This window comes from Homalodisca vitripennis, chromosome X, assembly GCF_021130785.1.
Source record: "Homalodisca vitripennis isolate AUS2020 chromosome X, UT_GWSS_2.1, whole genome shotgun sequence".
In the NCBI taxonomy this organism is placed as follows: domain Eukaryota; kingdom Metazoa; phylum Arthropoda; class Insecta; order Hemiptera; family Cicadellidae; genus Homalodisca; species Homalodisca vitripennis.
Window position 1 is genome coordinate 13420055 of NC_060215.1, and position 19605 is coordinate 13439659.

General features: G+C 33.5%; 1 protein-coding gene across 1 annotated transcript in view; it reads right to left on the bottom strand.

Annotated features, from left to right (window-relative positions):
- Positions 1-8424: 8424 nt before the first annotated feature.
- Positions 8425-19605, bottom strand: part of LOC124368701 (alpha-1,3-mannosyl-glycoprotein 2-beta-N-acetylglucosaminyltransferase-like) — a 39729-nt gene continuing 28548 nt past the window's right edge. The window contains exons 7-11 of the mRNA XM_046825999.1: positions 19264-19492; positions 18142-18246; positions 15158-15248; positions 13664-13834; positions 8425-10274 (exon numbers count right to left, since the gene is read on the bottom strand). Of these exons, the coding sequence (XP_046681955.1) occupies positions 10161-10274; positions 13664-13834; positions 15158-15248; positions 18142-18246; positions 19264-19492 (710 nt within the window). The 3' untranslated portion in view covers positions 8425-10160. The remainder of the gene's footprint in view (positions 10275-13663; positions 13835-15157; positions 15249-18141; positions 18247-19263; positions 19493-19605) is intronic.

Consider the following 19605-nt stretch of genomic DNA (forward strand, 5'->3'; position numbering starts at 1 on the left):
AGTTCTCCATGAATATTAACATTGATTACAACTCTTGGGTTTCCAAATATTTTTAGTTTTTTCCCATTAATGTTTATACCATTATTAAAAAGGTATTTAACAACTAAATTTAAATCTTCCTGGATTCAACTATTGCACATAGACAAATTTTTCCATTTTTATAAATGGGTCTTAGATAGGTCATTTTCATTTTTTTTGTATATTACTAAAGTTTAAAATTCTATTAACTAAGTGAACCAGCACATTATTTAGGTAAAATATATTGTGTTTTACATCCTTAGGCCTAATTCTATCGGGTCCTGCCGAATAGTTAGTTACCATTAAGTTATGGTATTAAAATTATGACACTGCAGCAACAGACACCTGAAAAAACTGACAGGAGGCTCAGGACTACAGGAACTCAAACATTGTCCCCTGACTATCAAACAAATAATACCTTCCCCTCAGTTCTCTTGGAAATCGGACTCTTAAAAAACAGCCATAATGCCATGGAAGAAAAGTTTAAAAGTCTGGAAGCAATAATAAACACCTCCACCCAAACCTCCATAGAAGTCACCCCTCCACCTGCACCACAATCCTTGTCAGTGAACTCAGAGATGCTAATCCTTAAGAGGAGGCAAGACCAACTGGAGCAACAAATGTCAGCACTTCTAGACAACACTCACCTTCATCTAAATGAGTCTGGAAGAATCCTACCTACTAACTTTATAGCATCTAAATCTACTCAACAATGCAAACATAAAGATGATCCTCTAGATTCTACCCTGAATAAGTCTACCTCAGGGAACAAAAGGAAATCAGGAGTTAGACGGGACGCAAAGGGAAAGAACCTCTTTAGTGTGTCTCTCCAAGCTCAAAAATATAAAAACCACAACATGTGTAATTTAGAAGGATTTGAGATGTGTAACAATAATGCTAAAGCATCCACAGGACTGAACATTGGTAACACCTTACAGATGACGTCCGTTTTAGACACACACAGAGTCGCTAAAGCCTCAGTAATAAAGCCTCCGATGAATGCAAGATCACGAACTAAAGATGAGAGTATAGAAGAGTTCTACACCACAAACATTGATTACTACATTTCAATCATGACAAACAATCAATTGCCGAATGCTGATTGCATTGAGTCTAATTCATTCACGTTCAATTCCCGGCCTCCTATAAGCCAACAATCTCCATCTGAATCAGGCCAGCGGAGCCCACCACGAGCAGAAGATGAACAGGACAAATATTTTTTAGACAAGACCGGCCTCAGCAATTTCAAAATGAAAACAGCTTTACCATACCCCAATTGAACAAGGAACACTTAAAAATTCTACACCAAAACGTTGACAGGCTCAGCAACAAAATTGACATAATAACTCATCTTCTTCAACGACTTGAGCCTGATATTCTAATCCTCACTGAGCATGGTCTGAGCAATGACCAGCTGCACAATACTAACCTGACTGATTATACTTTGATTGCTGATTTCTGTCGGCAGTTTCATAAAAAAGGAGGTGTGGGTATTTTCTGCAAAAACTCACTAATAACTCTAATTGATCCAATCTCTATTGAAGTGAAGAGTGTAGAGATGGTTTGTGAAATGGCCCTTATAAGAATAAAACTTCAGGATCGGTGTCTGTACATTGCAGGTATTTATAGAAACCAAGGCAACCTAGAGGAATCCCTTGAGATTATATCCCAATGCATACAAGTGGTACCGATATGGAGGTGTCCGATAATTGTTATGGGGGACATCAACATAGACTGCCTAAACGTTAACAGAGACAACATGCTGTTGGAGGATATAATGAGAAGCTGTGGTATGTTCAGAATTTCTCTTCCATCCACTCGCATAACACCTTTTTCACAATCATCAATAGATTGTGTGTGTACTAATGTAGAAGATGAAACAATAACAGTGGAAGTTTTGGATGAGGGGATCTCTGACCATACGGCACAGCTCTGTACGCTACACCACCAGCAGGTAAAACCAACAGCCCAGATGACTGAAAAACGACAATTTTCTGAAAGGAACATGAGGGACATTAAAATAAAACTACAACAAGAATCATGGGAAGATCTGATTACTGCTATAGATGCAGACACAGCCTACAATTTGTTTAGTAACACCTTGGGAATGATAATAAATTCTGCTTGCCCACTAAAAAAATCTAGAGTAAAAGGAAAAAGGAGAAATAAAATAACAGATGCTGAGGCTGAAAGACTACGTAAAGTTTTTTTACAAGCACAGATTGTATACAACACTACTGGTCAATTGATTCATAAGCAAGACACTGCCTCTAAAAAGAAAGCCTATGATTTAAGACTTAAAGAGTTAAGGCGTAAAGAAGTAACATACAAAATTCTTCATGCAGAAAATAAGTCAAAGGCCTTATGGGCAGTATTAAATAATGAAAGGAAAACAAAAATATCACATAGTCCGAAGGAATTAATGGATCCGGTATTAGGGAAAATTACTGACTCTACCCAGATCGCTGATTACCTAAATTCTAGGTTTGTTACAGCGGCAGACAAGGCTCTAGAGGCTAATCCAAAACCACCCCTACTTGTACCTGCTCAGAATAATGTTCCACCCTTAACACTCTTTCCTACCACTTCAGACGAAGTAATAAAGATCATATCTTCTTTAAAAACAAAATGTTCTTATGGAATTGACTTGGTATCTTCGAAGCTGCTGAAATTTTGTGTAATGGAACTGACGGACCCAATAACTCTACTGATAAACCGATCATTCGCAGAAGGGAGGTTTCCAACAAGGCTTAAATTGGCGAAGGTTATTCCCCTTTTCAAGCAGGGTAGCACCTCTGATGCTAGTAATTATCGACCAATATCGCTGATATCAACAATATCTAAAGTTTTTGAAAAGGTGGCCCTGACTCGTCTTGTTACTCACCTCCTGGAAAATAATTTACTAACTAGTCAGCAACATGGTTTTATCAAAGGACGTTCTACATCAACCGCTATAGTTAGTCTAATAGAACACATTATTGATCAACTTGAAAATGGCAATACCTGTGCATCTGTTTTATTAGACTTTAGTAAAGCATTTGACAGCCTTGATCATAAACAACTCCTAACAAAACTGAAAGCTCTTGGAATTTCTGGAATTTCAGCGAGTTGGTTTGACAGCTATTTGACTGATAGACAACAACTGGTTCAGCTGGTTCATTCGGACAATGGTATGACTCGTTCGGTGAGATCTAGCCTGCTAACAAACTCGAGAGGCGTACCTCAAGGCTCTGTGTTGGGGCCTGTTTTATTTGTACTTTTTACAAATGACCTGCCTAAGTATCTGCAAGAATTTGCTACCACTATTATGTACGCGGATGATACTGTGCTTTTATTAAGTAACAAGGAAACAGAGCCACTTGAAGTGTCAACGTACATAGCACTGAATGTAGCCACTCAGTACTGCCATCAGAACAGCCTGGTACTAAATGAAACAAAATCGCAACATTTAATAATGGGAAGACGAAAGCTTGAAGCGGGAACTCTACCTAACATAGATAGAGTAGAAGCTGCCAAGTATCTAGGTGTTATAATTGACACAAGTCTTAATTGGACCTCTCATGTTGACAGTCTCTGCAGGAAGCTAAGTTCTGGACTTTATGTAATCCGAAGAATAATGACAATTAGTGATGTGCAGACGGCAAAAACTGCTTATTATGCACTTTTTGAAACACATCTTCGGTATGGTATTTTAGTTTGGGGTATATCTAGTTCGTTAAATATACAAAGAACCCTAATCTTACAAAAGAAGTGCATACGAACACTAGCTGGGTTGCAGTCTAGAGACAGTTGTAGAGCTGCTTTTGTTGATCACTCAATTCTAACTGTAGTATCACTCTATATACTCAGTGTAATAACTTATACCCATGAGAATAACTTCACCCGTGGCCGTGACGTACACCAACACAACACTCGCTATGCTGCAGACTTCGCTCTTCCCCAACACCATTCTGCTCAATTTGAAGAAAAGCCATCCTATATGGGAGCAAAGTTGTTCAACTGCCTGCCTGCTGACATCAAGTCCCAAGAAAACATAAAGAAAACATTAAAGACCTGGCTGTTGAAACACCCATTCTATTCCATAAATGAATTTTTATCTTGGAGAACTTTTGACATAATCATGTAATAATATTGACACAACTAATATTTGTTTTTATAATGTGATATAATTGTTTTTGACGCTAATGCCATTCTCTATGATTGTTGCAAATAAAGTACATTGTCTATTGTCTATTGTCTATTGTCTAGTTTACTTACTGACCTTTAAATATCATTACATTTAAATAAATTTCATACTCATTTGTTATCCTATTAAATAATTCCCAGTTTTTATGTTTTCTGTTAAATCAAACAATTCCCCTACCAGTACTTAATATAAAACATAAAATCAAAGTTATTTCTGATAAGATAATTAAAACTGTTCATAGTCTTTACTTAAAAAATAAAAAAAAGTTTTAACACAATATTCACATCACTAAAAAATGCCACTACACTTGTGGCCACCGAAACAAATGGTGGTAAATTCCTTTTTGGCAATGTACACAAAAATACCTTGCTTTTTTCTTTTACACCCACACTGAGTGCTTTAGTCCCCACGAGCTAATGGGTCGACATGTTGCTGCTAACTATCCACATTAATTCCTTTCCGTTGATCCTGGTAAGTGTTTCAGTCCATAGTCCCCACCAGCTAATGGGTCAACATGTCGCTGCTAACTATCCACATTAATTCCTTTCCGTCGTTCCTGGTAAGTGTTTCAGTCCATAGTCCCCACCAGCTAATGGGTCGACATGTCGCTGCTAACTATCCACATTAATTCCTTTCCGTTGTTCCTGGTAAGTGTTTCAGTCCATAGTCCCCACCAGCTAATGGGTCGACATGTCGCTGCTAACTATCCACATTAATTCCTTTCCGTCGTTCCTGGTAAGTGTTTCAGTCCATAGTCCCCACCAGCTAATGGGTCGACATGTCGCTGCTAACTATCCACATTAATTCCTTTCCGTTGTTCCTGGTAAGTGTTTCAGTCCATAGTCCCCACCAGCTAATGGGTCGACATGTCGCTGCTAACTATCCACATTAATTCCTTTCCGTTGTTCCTGGTAAGTGTTTCAGTCCATAGTCCCCACCAGCTAATGGGTCGACATGTCGCTTCTAACTATCCATCCACGCTTTACCCAAATCTTCTATTACAGATACCATATAATGGAAGTGTGACAATGGTGTTCCAGAGCAGTTTTGTCTGTACAAAATATAAGTATTTAACACCACATTCACACCATTATGTTGAAGGTAGCTTTCTTCCAGTGCTTCAATGTGCGCTTTTCGTCCAAATAATTGTACAGCATCTGGTCATTCCCATCTATGCCGCCCATGTAATTTTTATAGCTATCAACAACTTCAGGTATTTTGCTTATCAAATTAACATCATGTTTCCTCTTTTATTTTATCAACATATTGGGCCTTGCTTCTTCATGCAGGAGGCTGGACGTAAAAACTAGTTTTCATAAGTTTATCTTAATTTGAGGTAACAGATAATTTTACAACTCCTTAAGCTTGTTTTACTTGTTCATCTACAAATGAACATATAAGTAATGTTCATGCGTGTTAACAAGTTTTAGACTTATTGAACTTTCAGTTTTTATGTAGATACATTTATTGTTTGTAGTTGAGTTATAAAAAACTTAATTCAACATATTAAGTTGAATCATTGAATTGAAACAAACACACTCTTTAATAACTGTGTAACAGTATACACCTTAATTACAGATCAAAATACTGACACAAGAAATACATTTAAAAACCAGTAAAAACAAATACTGTACTACTATTAAATATTACTTGTGAAGCAGTAAGTAAGTGTGAACTTACTGAACAACTAACAGCATCAGTGAACTTGATTGATTGGTAAGTATACTCGTAGGTATAAACTGATGAATATACAAAATCTTCAGTAAATTTAGTTTGAATTGAATGACAGTATTTCATATATCCATTGTTTTCTGCAATAAATTGCAGTGTTACATATTACAAGCTATTCATTCAACAACAAGCATGTAAACAGTTACAACATGAATGTTGCAATGAGTAATGTAATCGTTTTACAACCAAAAATGTAACAAAATAAACAATTTAATTCATGAAATCAAAGCACTGTAAACCAATATTTTTAAAACTTAACAATAGTTTATTTCACTATCACGAATAATCATAAGCAAAGAAAAATCAAATTAATGAAAATTATTTATGAATACATTAAAATTGTTGAATAACTTATAAACTTATCATTAAAAAATAAATATAGCAATAGACATAATGTTATGCATTCTCTTGTTGGTGTTCTCACAATAAACACTTTACTTAAACGCTCACTTTTTATTGATTATATTCACATATTAATATTTATAATTTATTGACATTACTTGTATTCTCAGTGCTTATATATAAAGATGATTGTATTCTGATTGTTTTCTACATGTAATTTGACATGCACAACAAACTAGAAGTCAAACTAGCAAGAAATAAAGTAGGGATGAAGTATTTTTGGCTCCCGAAACACTAACTTAAATCAACTTAATTCCAATTCTTTTTATCTAATTCAAAATCTGTCTTAAAAAGCTCACAGTTAACAGATGAAATTTGTCATATAATTTTTGTGAATTGAAAAAACAAATATATTAATTAAACATTATTATCTTCAGATTTGTAATAATAGTGAATAAAAGAGTAGATGATCTAACATTAGAAATTTCTTAGTTGTATTGCAATATAAACTTATCCAGAACCAGGATTGATTTCACAACATCAATATTTCTGATTATAAAATGGAATATTAATTGAAATTATATGAATTATTTATTAATAGAAATGGATCGGTTTTAGATTCCATCAGAGCCAACTAGAAATGAAGTGCAAGTCAGTTCATGGAATTATTCAATAAAAAATGTCTTTAATTCTAAGTTTTAAACTGACAACAATCAAACCTTGTCATGGTGTTCGGTAACAAACAACTTTTTAAATTTAGAACAGATTATGTACAGTGAATGGTGTCACTATGTTTGATGTAAAGAAAATATAATAAAACTACAATTCTAATCCGATCACAAATGGCTGCTTAATGCATTTGGTATTTAGACATATTCTTCAAAAGAATAGAGAGCTTTGCTTGCCAAAGAGGTTCTTAACACTAGCTTTACATTATGTAATATTTTGTACATTTTTCATCTCATCTGGTAAATGATTTAAAAATCTTATCTCAACATAAGAGGGTTTCAGAGTGCCAGATTATGTTGCGTATAAGACAATTGATTGTGATTCGCATATTATACTGTTGGACTGACCCCAACATAAACAACATATACAAATTTAACTTAATATATACAGTTAATTGATAAATACACAAACTATGTACAATCATATCATGCAATTTGAAATAATTTTTACTAAATTATGCCATGCTAACTATGGTATCGCAAAAAAGTACACTGGGAAGGAAGTGCACAGTTAACCCTTTTGCAGAAAACGAATCCAGTCCTAAGTTCTTAGAAATAAGGAATGTTAAGCACATAGAGCGCTCATGTGATCTGAGCTTGAATTTAGATACTATCTTGAGGTACATTTTCTTGTTTTCGCCAAAAGTACAGGGTGGCACCGAAGTGCGTTTGTACTTTCCTCCTTTCTAAACGTGACCTGACGTCGGAAAAGTTGGTCAACTTGGGACATGATATGAGGTCGGGAATTACCATCAGAAATGCCCCTGACTATTGTATTGCATGTACATGATGACGCAGCTCCAAGTTTTCATTTCCTGGTAACGTAACTACTGTCCTAAACTGTCACATTGACCCTTATGCGCTTTCTTCACTGTGCACTTTATAATGTCACTTTAAAAGCTTCGTTTTGGAGTTGAAGCATTATATTTAGAATTTTAACTGATGTGCATCTGTCCAACACTGCACAGAAGATATGTTTGATTCTATAAAAGCATAATACACCACTTTCAGCATTTCAAAAGTGAAAATTTTAACCAACCTCCTATAGTGCAAAAATATCAGGGATTTTATTGCATACAGACAACACATGATTGTTCCAGTTTAAATTTTGATCAATTATCAAAAAATTTGCAGATTTAACTCTATTTGCGTTCTCTAAGACCCAACAGCGTTATGAGATGCATTTAGTTGTCTAATGATGTTTTTAATTTTATTTTTACCTTTTCCAAGGAGTGATAAATGTTCTGTATCTTACATATTTAGTACAATTATTGTTGATTTTATTGAATCACATTTACAAGCTGACATTAAACTAGTAGTAAAATTTCTTTTGTTCACAAACCCCTTTGTGCTTGTATAACAGATTTTCAATGGATAAACATTAGAATCATTTATACGTATTATTATGTAGGCTTTTTCTGAAAGATGTAAAGGCTGAAAAGTTCGTTCACTGGCTTCCAAAAATTTAGACTTATAACAGGAATCATCCTCAGGCACAGGAATCAGGAAGCAAAACTGAGTGTCTTTTGATGACTCCATGAGTGAACAAAATAAGCAAATCAAAATAAATTTGAATAGGGTCAACGTTCTGTCTGTGTCAGTTTTTATTATCAGTACACCTGCTTAACAAAAGTTCATAACATTAGATAATAAACATGTCAGCTGGAGTTAATGAATATAGTACATGTTTACAATACAATAACCCAATCCGTAATCTGTAATTTAGGAACAATCTTTAAATCATAAAACACATTTTTGATTATCTTTATCTGTATTTACATGTTAAATAAGTACTGGATAGTTGAGAAACTGTTAGAAATTTTCCCCTCCCCAAAATAAAGATTTGGTAACTTTTATTATTTAGTTTCGTAACATTTCGTTCAACCAGAAACATAACGTTGGTATGGAAATTTCACCAGATCCTCAACTCAAATGTAGACAATATATAATAAACGGCTTCTGAATGATATCTTACTCTGAACATAAACCTAGTGAAATAAGTTGTTTACAATTTCCAGAGTACAGCACAATGAACAGTTAAAATCTAATAAACACATAACACACAAAGAGATGACACAACAGACATTTGCCATTTTTAAATATTATGTAAAAACTGAACGTAAACGTTTATAGAAATGTTACGTGCTCTTTAGGTGTGAAACCCTGAAACATACTTGCCGATATGGTGTGTAATACGTAACAGAAAAGTTGTGAGTACTGAAAAGCAACCGTAAAAAATACGAAACACAAACAGACCATTCACACAGCATGCTACAGGAATGTTTTGTGTTTTGTGTTTCATACTTCCATTTTGGAGTTTCAGGAAGATCTTAACACACAACTTTCACTTTATAATACTTGAGTTTAAGTGTATTTCAGTGCCGTTCTCCTTCATTTGTTAACCATTATGTTTCACAGTTTAACCCCTGAAGATGAAGGTAGAGAGGCCAGCTCTCCCAACACAGTGTTCAGTTCTTTAACTTATCATGATGGTAATGTCTGTCATCCCTTAACTCATCCTTCATCAATAATAACACAGAATAATACTATAAATAACATAAAAATAACAAACTTAACAATTAATATTTTTATGATTTTATTTTAACGAGCAATCAAAGTAAATTTGGTATGAATGCCCATAACATATTTTTCCAGCCCCAAAACTTGTTAAAGAAAAATAATCAGCACACAAACACACACACACACTTGTGTGTATACATATATATACACATATACATTTGTCCCTTTATACTGCGTGTAACCACATTTTTCAGCAGCATTTATAACATTTTATAAATATTTATAGTATTATACAATCTTTAGTTTCATAATCAAAAACGTACTACATGCTTTGCTACCTTAGTATCCAATACACATGAAAAATAAAAAGATCTGAATTACTAATTTTAAATTAAAAGTGATTTACTTGCTTGGCAGCCAAGGGTTTAAACTTGACTTTCTTGGGTTTTTTCATAATAATAAAGGCAAAACAAAAGTTTTGAAAAACAAATTAAATAACTTATCTCTAATATTATGTTCCGTTAAAAATACATTGTACCGTGATCAATCTTACTCATTTTATATTAAGTTGATAGCTACAGGATAAATAGTGGAACCGTTGCAGAGAGCAGAGTTGGCTAGAAGTCTAAGTGGTGTTAGCTCCACGTCAGGTCATAGCCCTTCCAGTTGGCATAAGGTGCCAGGTACACTCTTCGCTTGTTGTAGAAGAACGTCACTATGCCTCTGTAGCCAGTGCGAGGCACACCACTCTGATACACAATAAAACACGAGGGTAAGTTTGGAGGAGGTTGTTCTTCGGGTTATAATTGGTGTGTTCACAAGGTTAAACTATTAAAAATCTGTGCTAAGGATAAAATCTCACAATATAGTCTATAGTCAAATATTTATTGCGGAGACTAAAAGTACATTTGTATGGGAAATGTCAAGTATCTAATAATTTTGACACGCATTCCACATTGAACTCTCATTTATACGTACATTTTGACACTCACTCTGCTCCATTCATCGCCAATTTTTTCCCACCTCAAATCGAGAGTAAGTCTTCTGACTGTGCGGTCTCCCAGTTATACGAAACTCGTTCACGCTAGATTAACGTGTTTGACACTAGACAGCGTTTCAAACAGGTTTTATATACTTTAAGAATAGGGGAATTTTAAATTTCATTTGGCAAGCTGTTCCTGTGCCTCCTAGTTCAGTATTTTTCTCTGCCTCTTGTCACGTATGAGTGAATATCCCATCCGTTGGTCAAAGTAAATGTGTAAAATTTAAAACAGTAAAACATACAATATGACGTTATTTCTATAATGTAGAGACAGCAGAGCCAACAGTTGCAATCTTTTGAAAACTGGCCTGCACGACTCTCTTAATTTTAATTTTGCAATGATGCTTATCGCTCGTTTTTGAAGCTTAAACGCTCTCAAAAATTGGTTACTTGCACATGCACTACTAAGAAATGAGAGAAATGAGAAAGTTTATTGTCTTTAAACATAAAATATGCAATCGACAAAGTCATTCTATGCTAAAGCTTAAATTCCACTATTATATATTGTGTACATTAACAAACCTGTCCAGCGGGCTTAGTCAATGTTACAGGCAATAATTACTAGATTCCTTCATCAACCAGGCTCAGCTCTAATTTAGCTAAAATTTTAAAATTTAACAACGATATAACAGAAAAATTTACAAAAGGACAAATTGCAATAGACAAATTATTAACAATTAAATAAATAAACAGGGGGCACTACACTAATTTTAAAATCTTAAGGTACTAATATCACAGGCCAAATAACTTTGTACAGAGTAAAACGCTTTATCTTTGAGCCAATGTTCTAAAACTGCCTTAAATCTTTTTAATGTTACATGCCATGCCTCTTGAGGCAGTTTATTGAACATCTTTAATTTCATAATACAGTGACTACTTCTAGTTTTTTCTAATTTTATTGGTAACATTTCTATCATATGGTTTTTCCTAGTAGGATATCTGTGAACTTCTTGTCTAACCCTGAGTGTTTGTAGATTTTCTTTAACATCAACCAAGCAACAGTAGATGTATAGGCTAGGTAGAGTCATTATCTGTAGTTCTTTAAAAAGAGGCTCACAGGACTCTCTTTCTGGGACATTTTTTATTACCCTTAGGGCTCTCTTTTGCCATATGAAAACCTTTTGAGAACCACAGCTATTACCCCATAGTGTAATGCCATATCTAAGATGAGAATGGAAAAAGGCATAGTTTAGTTAATAAAAAATGATTACATTGTACTGATAGTTTCAGAATCCTGTACAGCTGGGGCTGACCCAGACCCCAGACCATGACGTATGGTCCTTGAGAAATCAAGTTGTGACACCACTTTACTCTATACACCAACTCTACTAAAACTGTACTGGAATTAAATATTTTTTCTAAGGCAAGGTTTGTTCAAAACTTACCTATGACCACATGTAAAACTACTCTTTGATACAGGTGACTTTATTACCTGATATAGAATGAGTGAAGTAAAAATATTCCACTCTATTAACACTTTCACTACCAACATCGTCCTTTGATGTCGCACATGGAATTCTATAGACTGCCAACGACGTCTTTTGACGGCACCGACTTTAACAGTAACAAAAAAGTATTTAACTCTTTCTAAGGAGTGCGTGTAAACTATACATAATGGGTAAGGACGTCATATGACGTTAAGCCTCTGTATTTTTGTATCATCGTAAATGCGATGCTATTACTGATTGCTTTTAAGTAGATTTATCTGTAAAGTGGTTCCATCTATCAGCAACATACTTAACTTCCATGTTTGTGCTCGCATTCACTTGTAATCTGATTTTACCACCAGATCGCAGTAGCCACCCGATAGAAGCCCCTGACTCAAGGTCGCGTCGCACGCACATCGCTTTGCTGTCAGAATATGCCGCCACATTATACTAGCTATCCCTTGTATACTGCATACTGTGGCCATATTTAAAGTGAAATATTTGTTGAGCAACCATCCAGTTTGTTACTGTTGTCCAAATGGCAGACAATATTGATTGACTCTGCCGTAGTGAGGAAATAAGTCATTTGATTGAAAAAAAGTACTAAAATATTGACACATAGTCCTTTATTAAGCTTTCAAATGTAAATAAACATTTTTTAAGAGATCTTAAAGATTTTAATTTTTTACTCCTTTTAGTAATTTCTTGGATTTTGTCCATTACTCATTTTAGCCTATCGAAAGAAGACGGTCGTTAAAGGGTTAAACGACTTCGGCATTAGTAATTCGCTATTTCCATGTTATTATTTCATACTCTACGGATTATGATCTATGAAATGTTGTTGGAAGTCATCTGAAAAATCGGAAAAAAAGTGGTTTGTTTACGAACTCGTCATCACGTCGGCCTTTTGTTTTTGTTCTGCTATCATTCTGCTAATTCATCGTCTGCATTATTATTGTTTTGCAAGCTATTAATTTAATCAAAGTGATGATTTATTCCAAGATCACACAGATTTTAATGATCCTGATTTTATTACCAATGGACTTCTTGGAGATGCAAGTAATTTGTTGACATTGTTTTTTTTTTTTGTTTTTTTTTTTTTTTTTTTTTTGTCAAATAACAAATAAACTTATAAGAAAAATAGTAATACAATCTTTTATTATGCTCTTTGATAACTAAAAAAAATTATGCAAGGCTGCAAGAAGAAACACTAGTGAGTGCAAAAAAAATGTTTCAAGAATTTCCACACTAAACAAAATTTAAACATGACAGGATTTTAATTGTAAATATGTGCAGCTATAGTGACAGTAATAACAATGCTGAATACAGCAAATAATAATGAGAAATATATTTATGTCATAGACTAGTACATGTTGATGCTTTTTGATCAACTTTTTATTTTTTACAAAAAATATGATTTTTTTTAAATTTTAAAACAAGACTTTCTGTTCAACAATATTTATGCATAAGCGTTTGTGTAGAAAGAGGAAGAACTCAGCTTAAAAAAAAAAATGTAAGTTCCATAGCTTATGTTTATTTTAAAAAAACATTAAAACGGGTGGCAGTGTAAGAAAATTGTCAAAAATAGGATGTGGCAGTGAAAGTGTTAACTGTTAGAGAAATTAAACTTATGAAATCAAGGAAAAATGTAATAAAAGATAACAGTTACCCTGAAATCGTCCATTAAACCCAGATTTTTGGCTGCCCTCCTGTACTCATCCTTGGTATGGTAGGGTATTCGTACTGGACCCTCGAAGAATATGCTTCCAGACTTGAGCTCTTGATATGAGATCACTCGGCTATTGTATACAGACCGTACAAACTGTACGTCATAATTGTCCTACAACAAATACAGTAATCTATAATAAACTGTGATCATCCAACATTTAGACTAAATAGCTTAAACATAGAGTTATAAAATCCAATATTTGTAGAATCACCTAGAGTATACCTGAAACTGAAAATAACACTTATAGTAATTGAGATTATTGTCTTGAAGGGTCACCTCTGGCTGGTTTATACCTTTACAGTAAAACCCAAGATGAGTACAGTAAAAACTTATGTTTTTATTTATATCGAATAAACTTGTTTATTACCCGAAGAAGTCCAAGAGAATGTCATTAGCCGCAAATGTCAAGAATAAGACGGCAAAGTTGATGGCCTATTTCAATTTGAAGGGAGGCGTTTTGGGTGGGTGGACCTCCGAAAAGCAGATCTGGACCTGAAGGAAATATTTTTCTCGACACGTATTGGTTTTATAGACATTGTAACACCACTGGATTCCCCTCCTTAGGAAATGGTGAAGAGAACATCCCAGAGACCAGAACTCTCCACTTCTATGGTGAATTGTTCTACGAGTCTCTGTATAAGATATCTTCATCTACCTATCTTGAACATCCTATAAACTGCACAGACAACCTTTAGGTTTAAAAGCATAGAAAGGTTTGATGTGGTAGCAAAATTTACTGAATAAACTCAAACTGAAATCAGACATCCGAACACTTCTGAGTTGTTTTGTTGATCGATTGACAACAATTATTTGCTAATACTACAAAGGATGTGTTTTAGCATAATTTCCAAAACAAAATATCCAAAATGTTAGTCCAACAGAAATAATTAACCATTATTCATTCCATATTAAAATAACTATCCAAACTGATTAAATATACAAATGTTGTTTAATATACACTCATAGACAAAATAAACAAATCATCTGGAATAAGTAATCAATAACTACTTGTACTTTGAACATGTATAAATCATATACAAAATTGAATAAATCGTTACAAAAGAATTCTGTCATCTTCAATTTAAATTAAAGCTTCAATACCATGATTATAAAATTAGTAGATTTTAAAGATGACTTAGTGTAGTATAATCCATAAATATAACTTACAATATGTGAATTCACACTGCATTTATATCCATACTCAACAATTAAAACCTACCATAAACCATATAAAAACTGAACTGTTCTAATTGTAATTTTTTTATAGAATAGAATTCATGACATACTTATTTAGTAATGATTTCTCCAAAAATAGAGCATTCAACAAATAAACAAATCTTACAAATCACAAAGGGCATGGAAGCACCATTGGTTAAAAAAGATTATTAATATATAATACAAAAAAGATTATAATTATATAATACAATAACTTACCTTCAAGAGGAATGTCAAGTTTTTCTTGGTAAAAGGCACAAACTGATCGTTGAGATGAATGAATTTCAAATACTTTTCATAGAAAAGGCCACTGAAAATATTAAAAATTATAAGACTGTCATCTAAATACACAAAAAAGTCAGTTATTTTGTGGAGGTCTGCCTGTCGTTTTGCATGAGAACCCTGTTGTTTAAACGTCAGCATTGTAATTTTTTAATAATGAATTAGGAGCAACAATAAGTAAGCATTACTAATAACTTATAAAGATGATACTAGGATATAATATACAGAGTGTTCTGTTGTTTTTATGTGTAAATAAAATGCATCCATAAAGTCCCAATTACTTTAAAGTTCTTGCAGAAGATAAAAATACACCAGGTGGGATTACAGAAGAGCTAAACATTTACTGTACATTTATCTGAGCTCAATGTAGATGCATTGAGCACATGGCCTACTGATCGGTTCACTGGTTTTAAATTACCCTTAACTTGACTAAAAAATTCTCTACATGGAAATGAAATGAAACATGGCTTTATTAGAGGTGTAGTTCGGTGTATACCGTCTTCTCATACGTACATAAACTAAAAATGTTTATTATTTTAATTTTAGATAGATATTTGTAAACTATAACATTTTGGACAAAAAACACTACATTTTTCAGCCAATTGACCATAGAAAAGACCTGGCCTTTCTTTAAGAGGTAAAGAAAGTCAATTATCGGCCATGCCTCTGTTATGTTTTTAGCACAAAGTTTAAGATTAATACTGAGTTAAATAGAAATTCATTTTAAATCCACAAATTTTTCACCATAGAAACTTAGAGTCTTGATGCTAATGAATTGTAAAAAAATGAGATTATCTGCTGATGTGAATGTTGAAAATAATGATCAGAAAAGTGGAGATGTACAAAAGTGTGTTGGTGCTATTCTTTGGGTGTTTTTAAATTGACTGTTGAAAGTGGTGATTATAGTTTTATTATTATGATTTCATTAAGGCAATAATAAGAAATCTCAGTGGTTAAATAATAGTTTTTCACAATTTAACTATAAAATATTTTGATAAATCTACAAAGGACTAGTCTTAACCTAAATACAAACAAATATAAACTCTGAAGTAATTAATTTTTAATTATGCATGATATTAAACTTTGTCTCCCATTACAAACTCAATCACATAAAATGAAATACTAAGTTATCAAAGTGCCACATATTTAAAAATAAACTGTTTTAAACTAAATCAGTGGAGACACAGGCCTACTTACATAATACTGAGTCTGTTCACTGTTGCTATTCAAAGTAGTAACACAATTCTACATAACTGTTTTGTAAATAAGAAATTGATCGTACTGGATTCATTATCATTAGTTTTTGAAGTTTACAACAGTAAACTAAAAGAATAATAAATAAAAACAAATATATATATATAATATATATATATATATTATATATATATAAAGCCATGTTTTATTGCATATTTTAAGTGTGGAGTGCTCTTTATTTAATTCTTTTTTGCAATTTAAAAAAAAAACCCCTGAGAATAATATTAAAAATGAAAAATTACGATCAATTGTTTTTGCTGCTGAGAAAGGGTATTTGCAAAAGTAAAGGGGTTTCCACCTTGGCCTGCTAGAATAACAGAACAGATATTCTAGACCAAGATAAAAATACATTTTACAATGTTAAATTTTATGGTACTCGTGAATCAGCTAAACTAAAATCACCTAACCTGTGTTTTATCTCAAAAATAAAGCTAAGTTTGGAAAACCCAAAACAACAAATTTTAATATAAAGTTTTTTACTCGAGTGGCTGACTCTGCTTCCTTAAGGGATGATACTAGTCCAGTCATCCTCTTAGGAAGAAGTAATGATAGTCTAAATGTAAATTTTTAGGATATTTATTCTAATTTGGAAATCAAACTGCAACATCTTAGTAAGACCAGGCCTGTCTTTATTACTACAGTTCCAATTAGATATGACAAAGATTTAAGCAGTGCAGAAAACAATGATTTGAGACTTGTCAATAGCTACATTACTGAGTTAACAAACAGGCTGGATGATGTCTTCCTACTTAATTTGAGTGGTTTAAAGAGGTTTCATTATACTGCTCACGGCTTACACTTTAAAACAAAAGAGGCAAATCAAAATTAGCATATGTAATTTTAAATACCTACAATACAATACAAATTCACAATTCACCATCCTCTTAGTGCAGTGTCTGGAATCTGACACTGTTAGAGACTTGACTCCTGAAATCTGGAGTCATGCTCGTCTGAAGAGATAAAAGAAAGTCGGCGACGAAGAAGCTTAAATGAACTCATTACATCGTTTCAACATCAGAGACACCTATATCAAGATATAGTGTAATCTAGGTGAAGGCTCAACGTTCACATGGAATCAACCCTTCCCACCATAGCTACTTTATGTATATCTGTTAATATTAATATTTATATTGAGTATATATTTTCCCATAAGAAACTTTACATTGAGCCTTCCAAAAGCAAAGCCTCAGATACGAGGCTAGCAGTAAACTAGTGTGACTTCTTAGTATGCTTTAATTATTGATTAAGTAATTTTTTTAAGTAGTCTGGGACATTAGAGTGTTATTTGTAATTTTACAAGTCTGTCACATTAAATATGTTAAGAAAGTTCTTAGACCACATTAAAGTGATGTGGCACAACCACAAAAACCACGAAATTCAGTTTTTATTCGCCAATAGAATTTTACTTACTCATTCTATCTACTCATTCATCACAAATCATTCTATAAAGCTAAGTGAATTAATAACATCCAAACAGAATCGGACCCTATCACTTGTGTGCTTTCAAAACTCAATTAATTAAGTGATAAATAAGGTAGAATATATGTTAGTATATCTTGATTAAAAATGTATAGGTCAAAATATTACTCATTACGGAACCATTTTGTATTAAGCCCAAAGAAAAAAGTCTGAGAATATCAAAGTAACAATTAAAAATAATAACTTACTTGCTTACACCAATTTTACCGAAAGTTCTGGTACGCGAGATCTCAGGGCGAATGCAAGCTCGATTTTTTCTTTGCTGCGGCTGTCGTATCCAATCATCCCAGTAACTGCAAACATAACATTACAACCATCATCCATTTACCAAGTTTACATATAATCCATTTAAAGTACACTTACCTATACTACCCATATATATATTTAATTGGTGAAAAACATGAAGTATACCAAAGTATTTAAAGCCAACACACGTACTGTTTTCGTAAACATCTTTGTATCATTAATTTATCCAATTCAATATTACAAGCTACAGTATCTTTAAAGTATTTTAGTTGAAACGAAATTGAATATGAAAGAAAAGAAATATTATTTTAAAGGGTTTAAAAAATCTTTTCTTCTTCTTTACTCTCAAATTTTCATACAGGCGGATGGGTGTGCTGAGACATATGAAACAATGTGAACAGCTTTAAAAGATCTTGTTTGATTCCTGGACTGAATATGAAGTAGTTTCCGCTAAGAAAATATACTGGCCAGGTCTATACAACCAGGTCGTGAGTCAGATTGACATCATCAACTAGTCTCCCCGATAGTTACCAAGAGTTTGGCTACACACGGTTCAGTAGAGAGATTGGACATTATAATAAAAGTGCAAGCTCAAATTTACCTCCATTTAAAACGAGTACATTTTACTAAACAAAATTAAAGGCCATAAAGTTTGTTCTATTTCATAATTCCTTAGTGCTACTATCATGCAATAATTTTTGTTGGTTGACCTGAGCCCAAGTTTTACAGACTCAACGAGTGAATTACTAGAATAAAATAAACGAAAACCATTCATAAATGTGGAAAGATTGTTAGTTCGGTCGACAACTTTGTTGGCTGTCAATAAGGGGTTTAGATTGACAAGAAAGGAATAGGAATTTGTTTGCGTGCCCAGAGTGAGATTATGAGCGAAATATCGCCTGACAAAGGTTAAGTTCATTTGATGCCTTCAATTATTATAGTTCTTAGTTTACTGAGCAAAAAGAGTGTACCTGATTTGTTTCAGTCATCTAGTGTTATTTGAATACCATTCCAATTCCCATGAGAAAGTTCTAAAGCAACAACCACTCTGTATCTTGCTTTACCTAGCTGGCCACTTGACAGAAAGCTCGGCCCAAAGGGATTTGGTGAGCATCCACCCGAGCCCAGGAAAGAAGTCAGTCCTGTAGATAGTGTCATGTGCGGTCTTGTCGACTAGACCGATCTTGCCATTGTCGTTCCAAGCAGACACACACCACAGTGTCGGGTCAGCCTGCAGCAGGGGAAGTGTACCCAGGAAGTATTCGTATATGTCAGGAGATACGTCTAAATCATCTGTAGACAAACACATCAACAGTTAAATCACATGACTAAAAGACGTTTATTCAACTAACACTAAACGTATCACAATGATAATGATTGTCAGAAGCACTTTACTAATATATAAC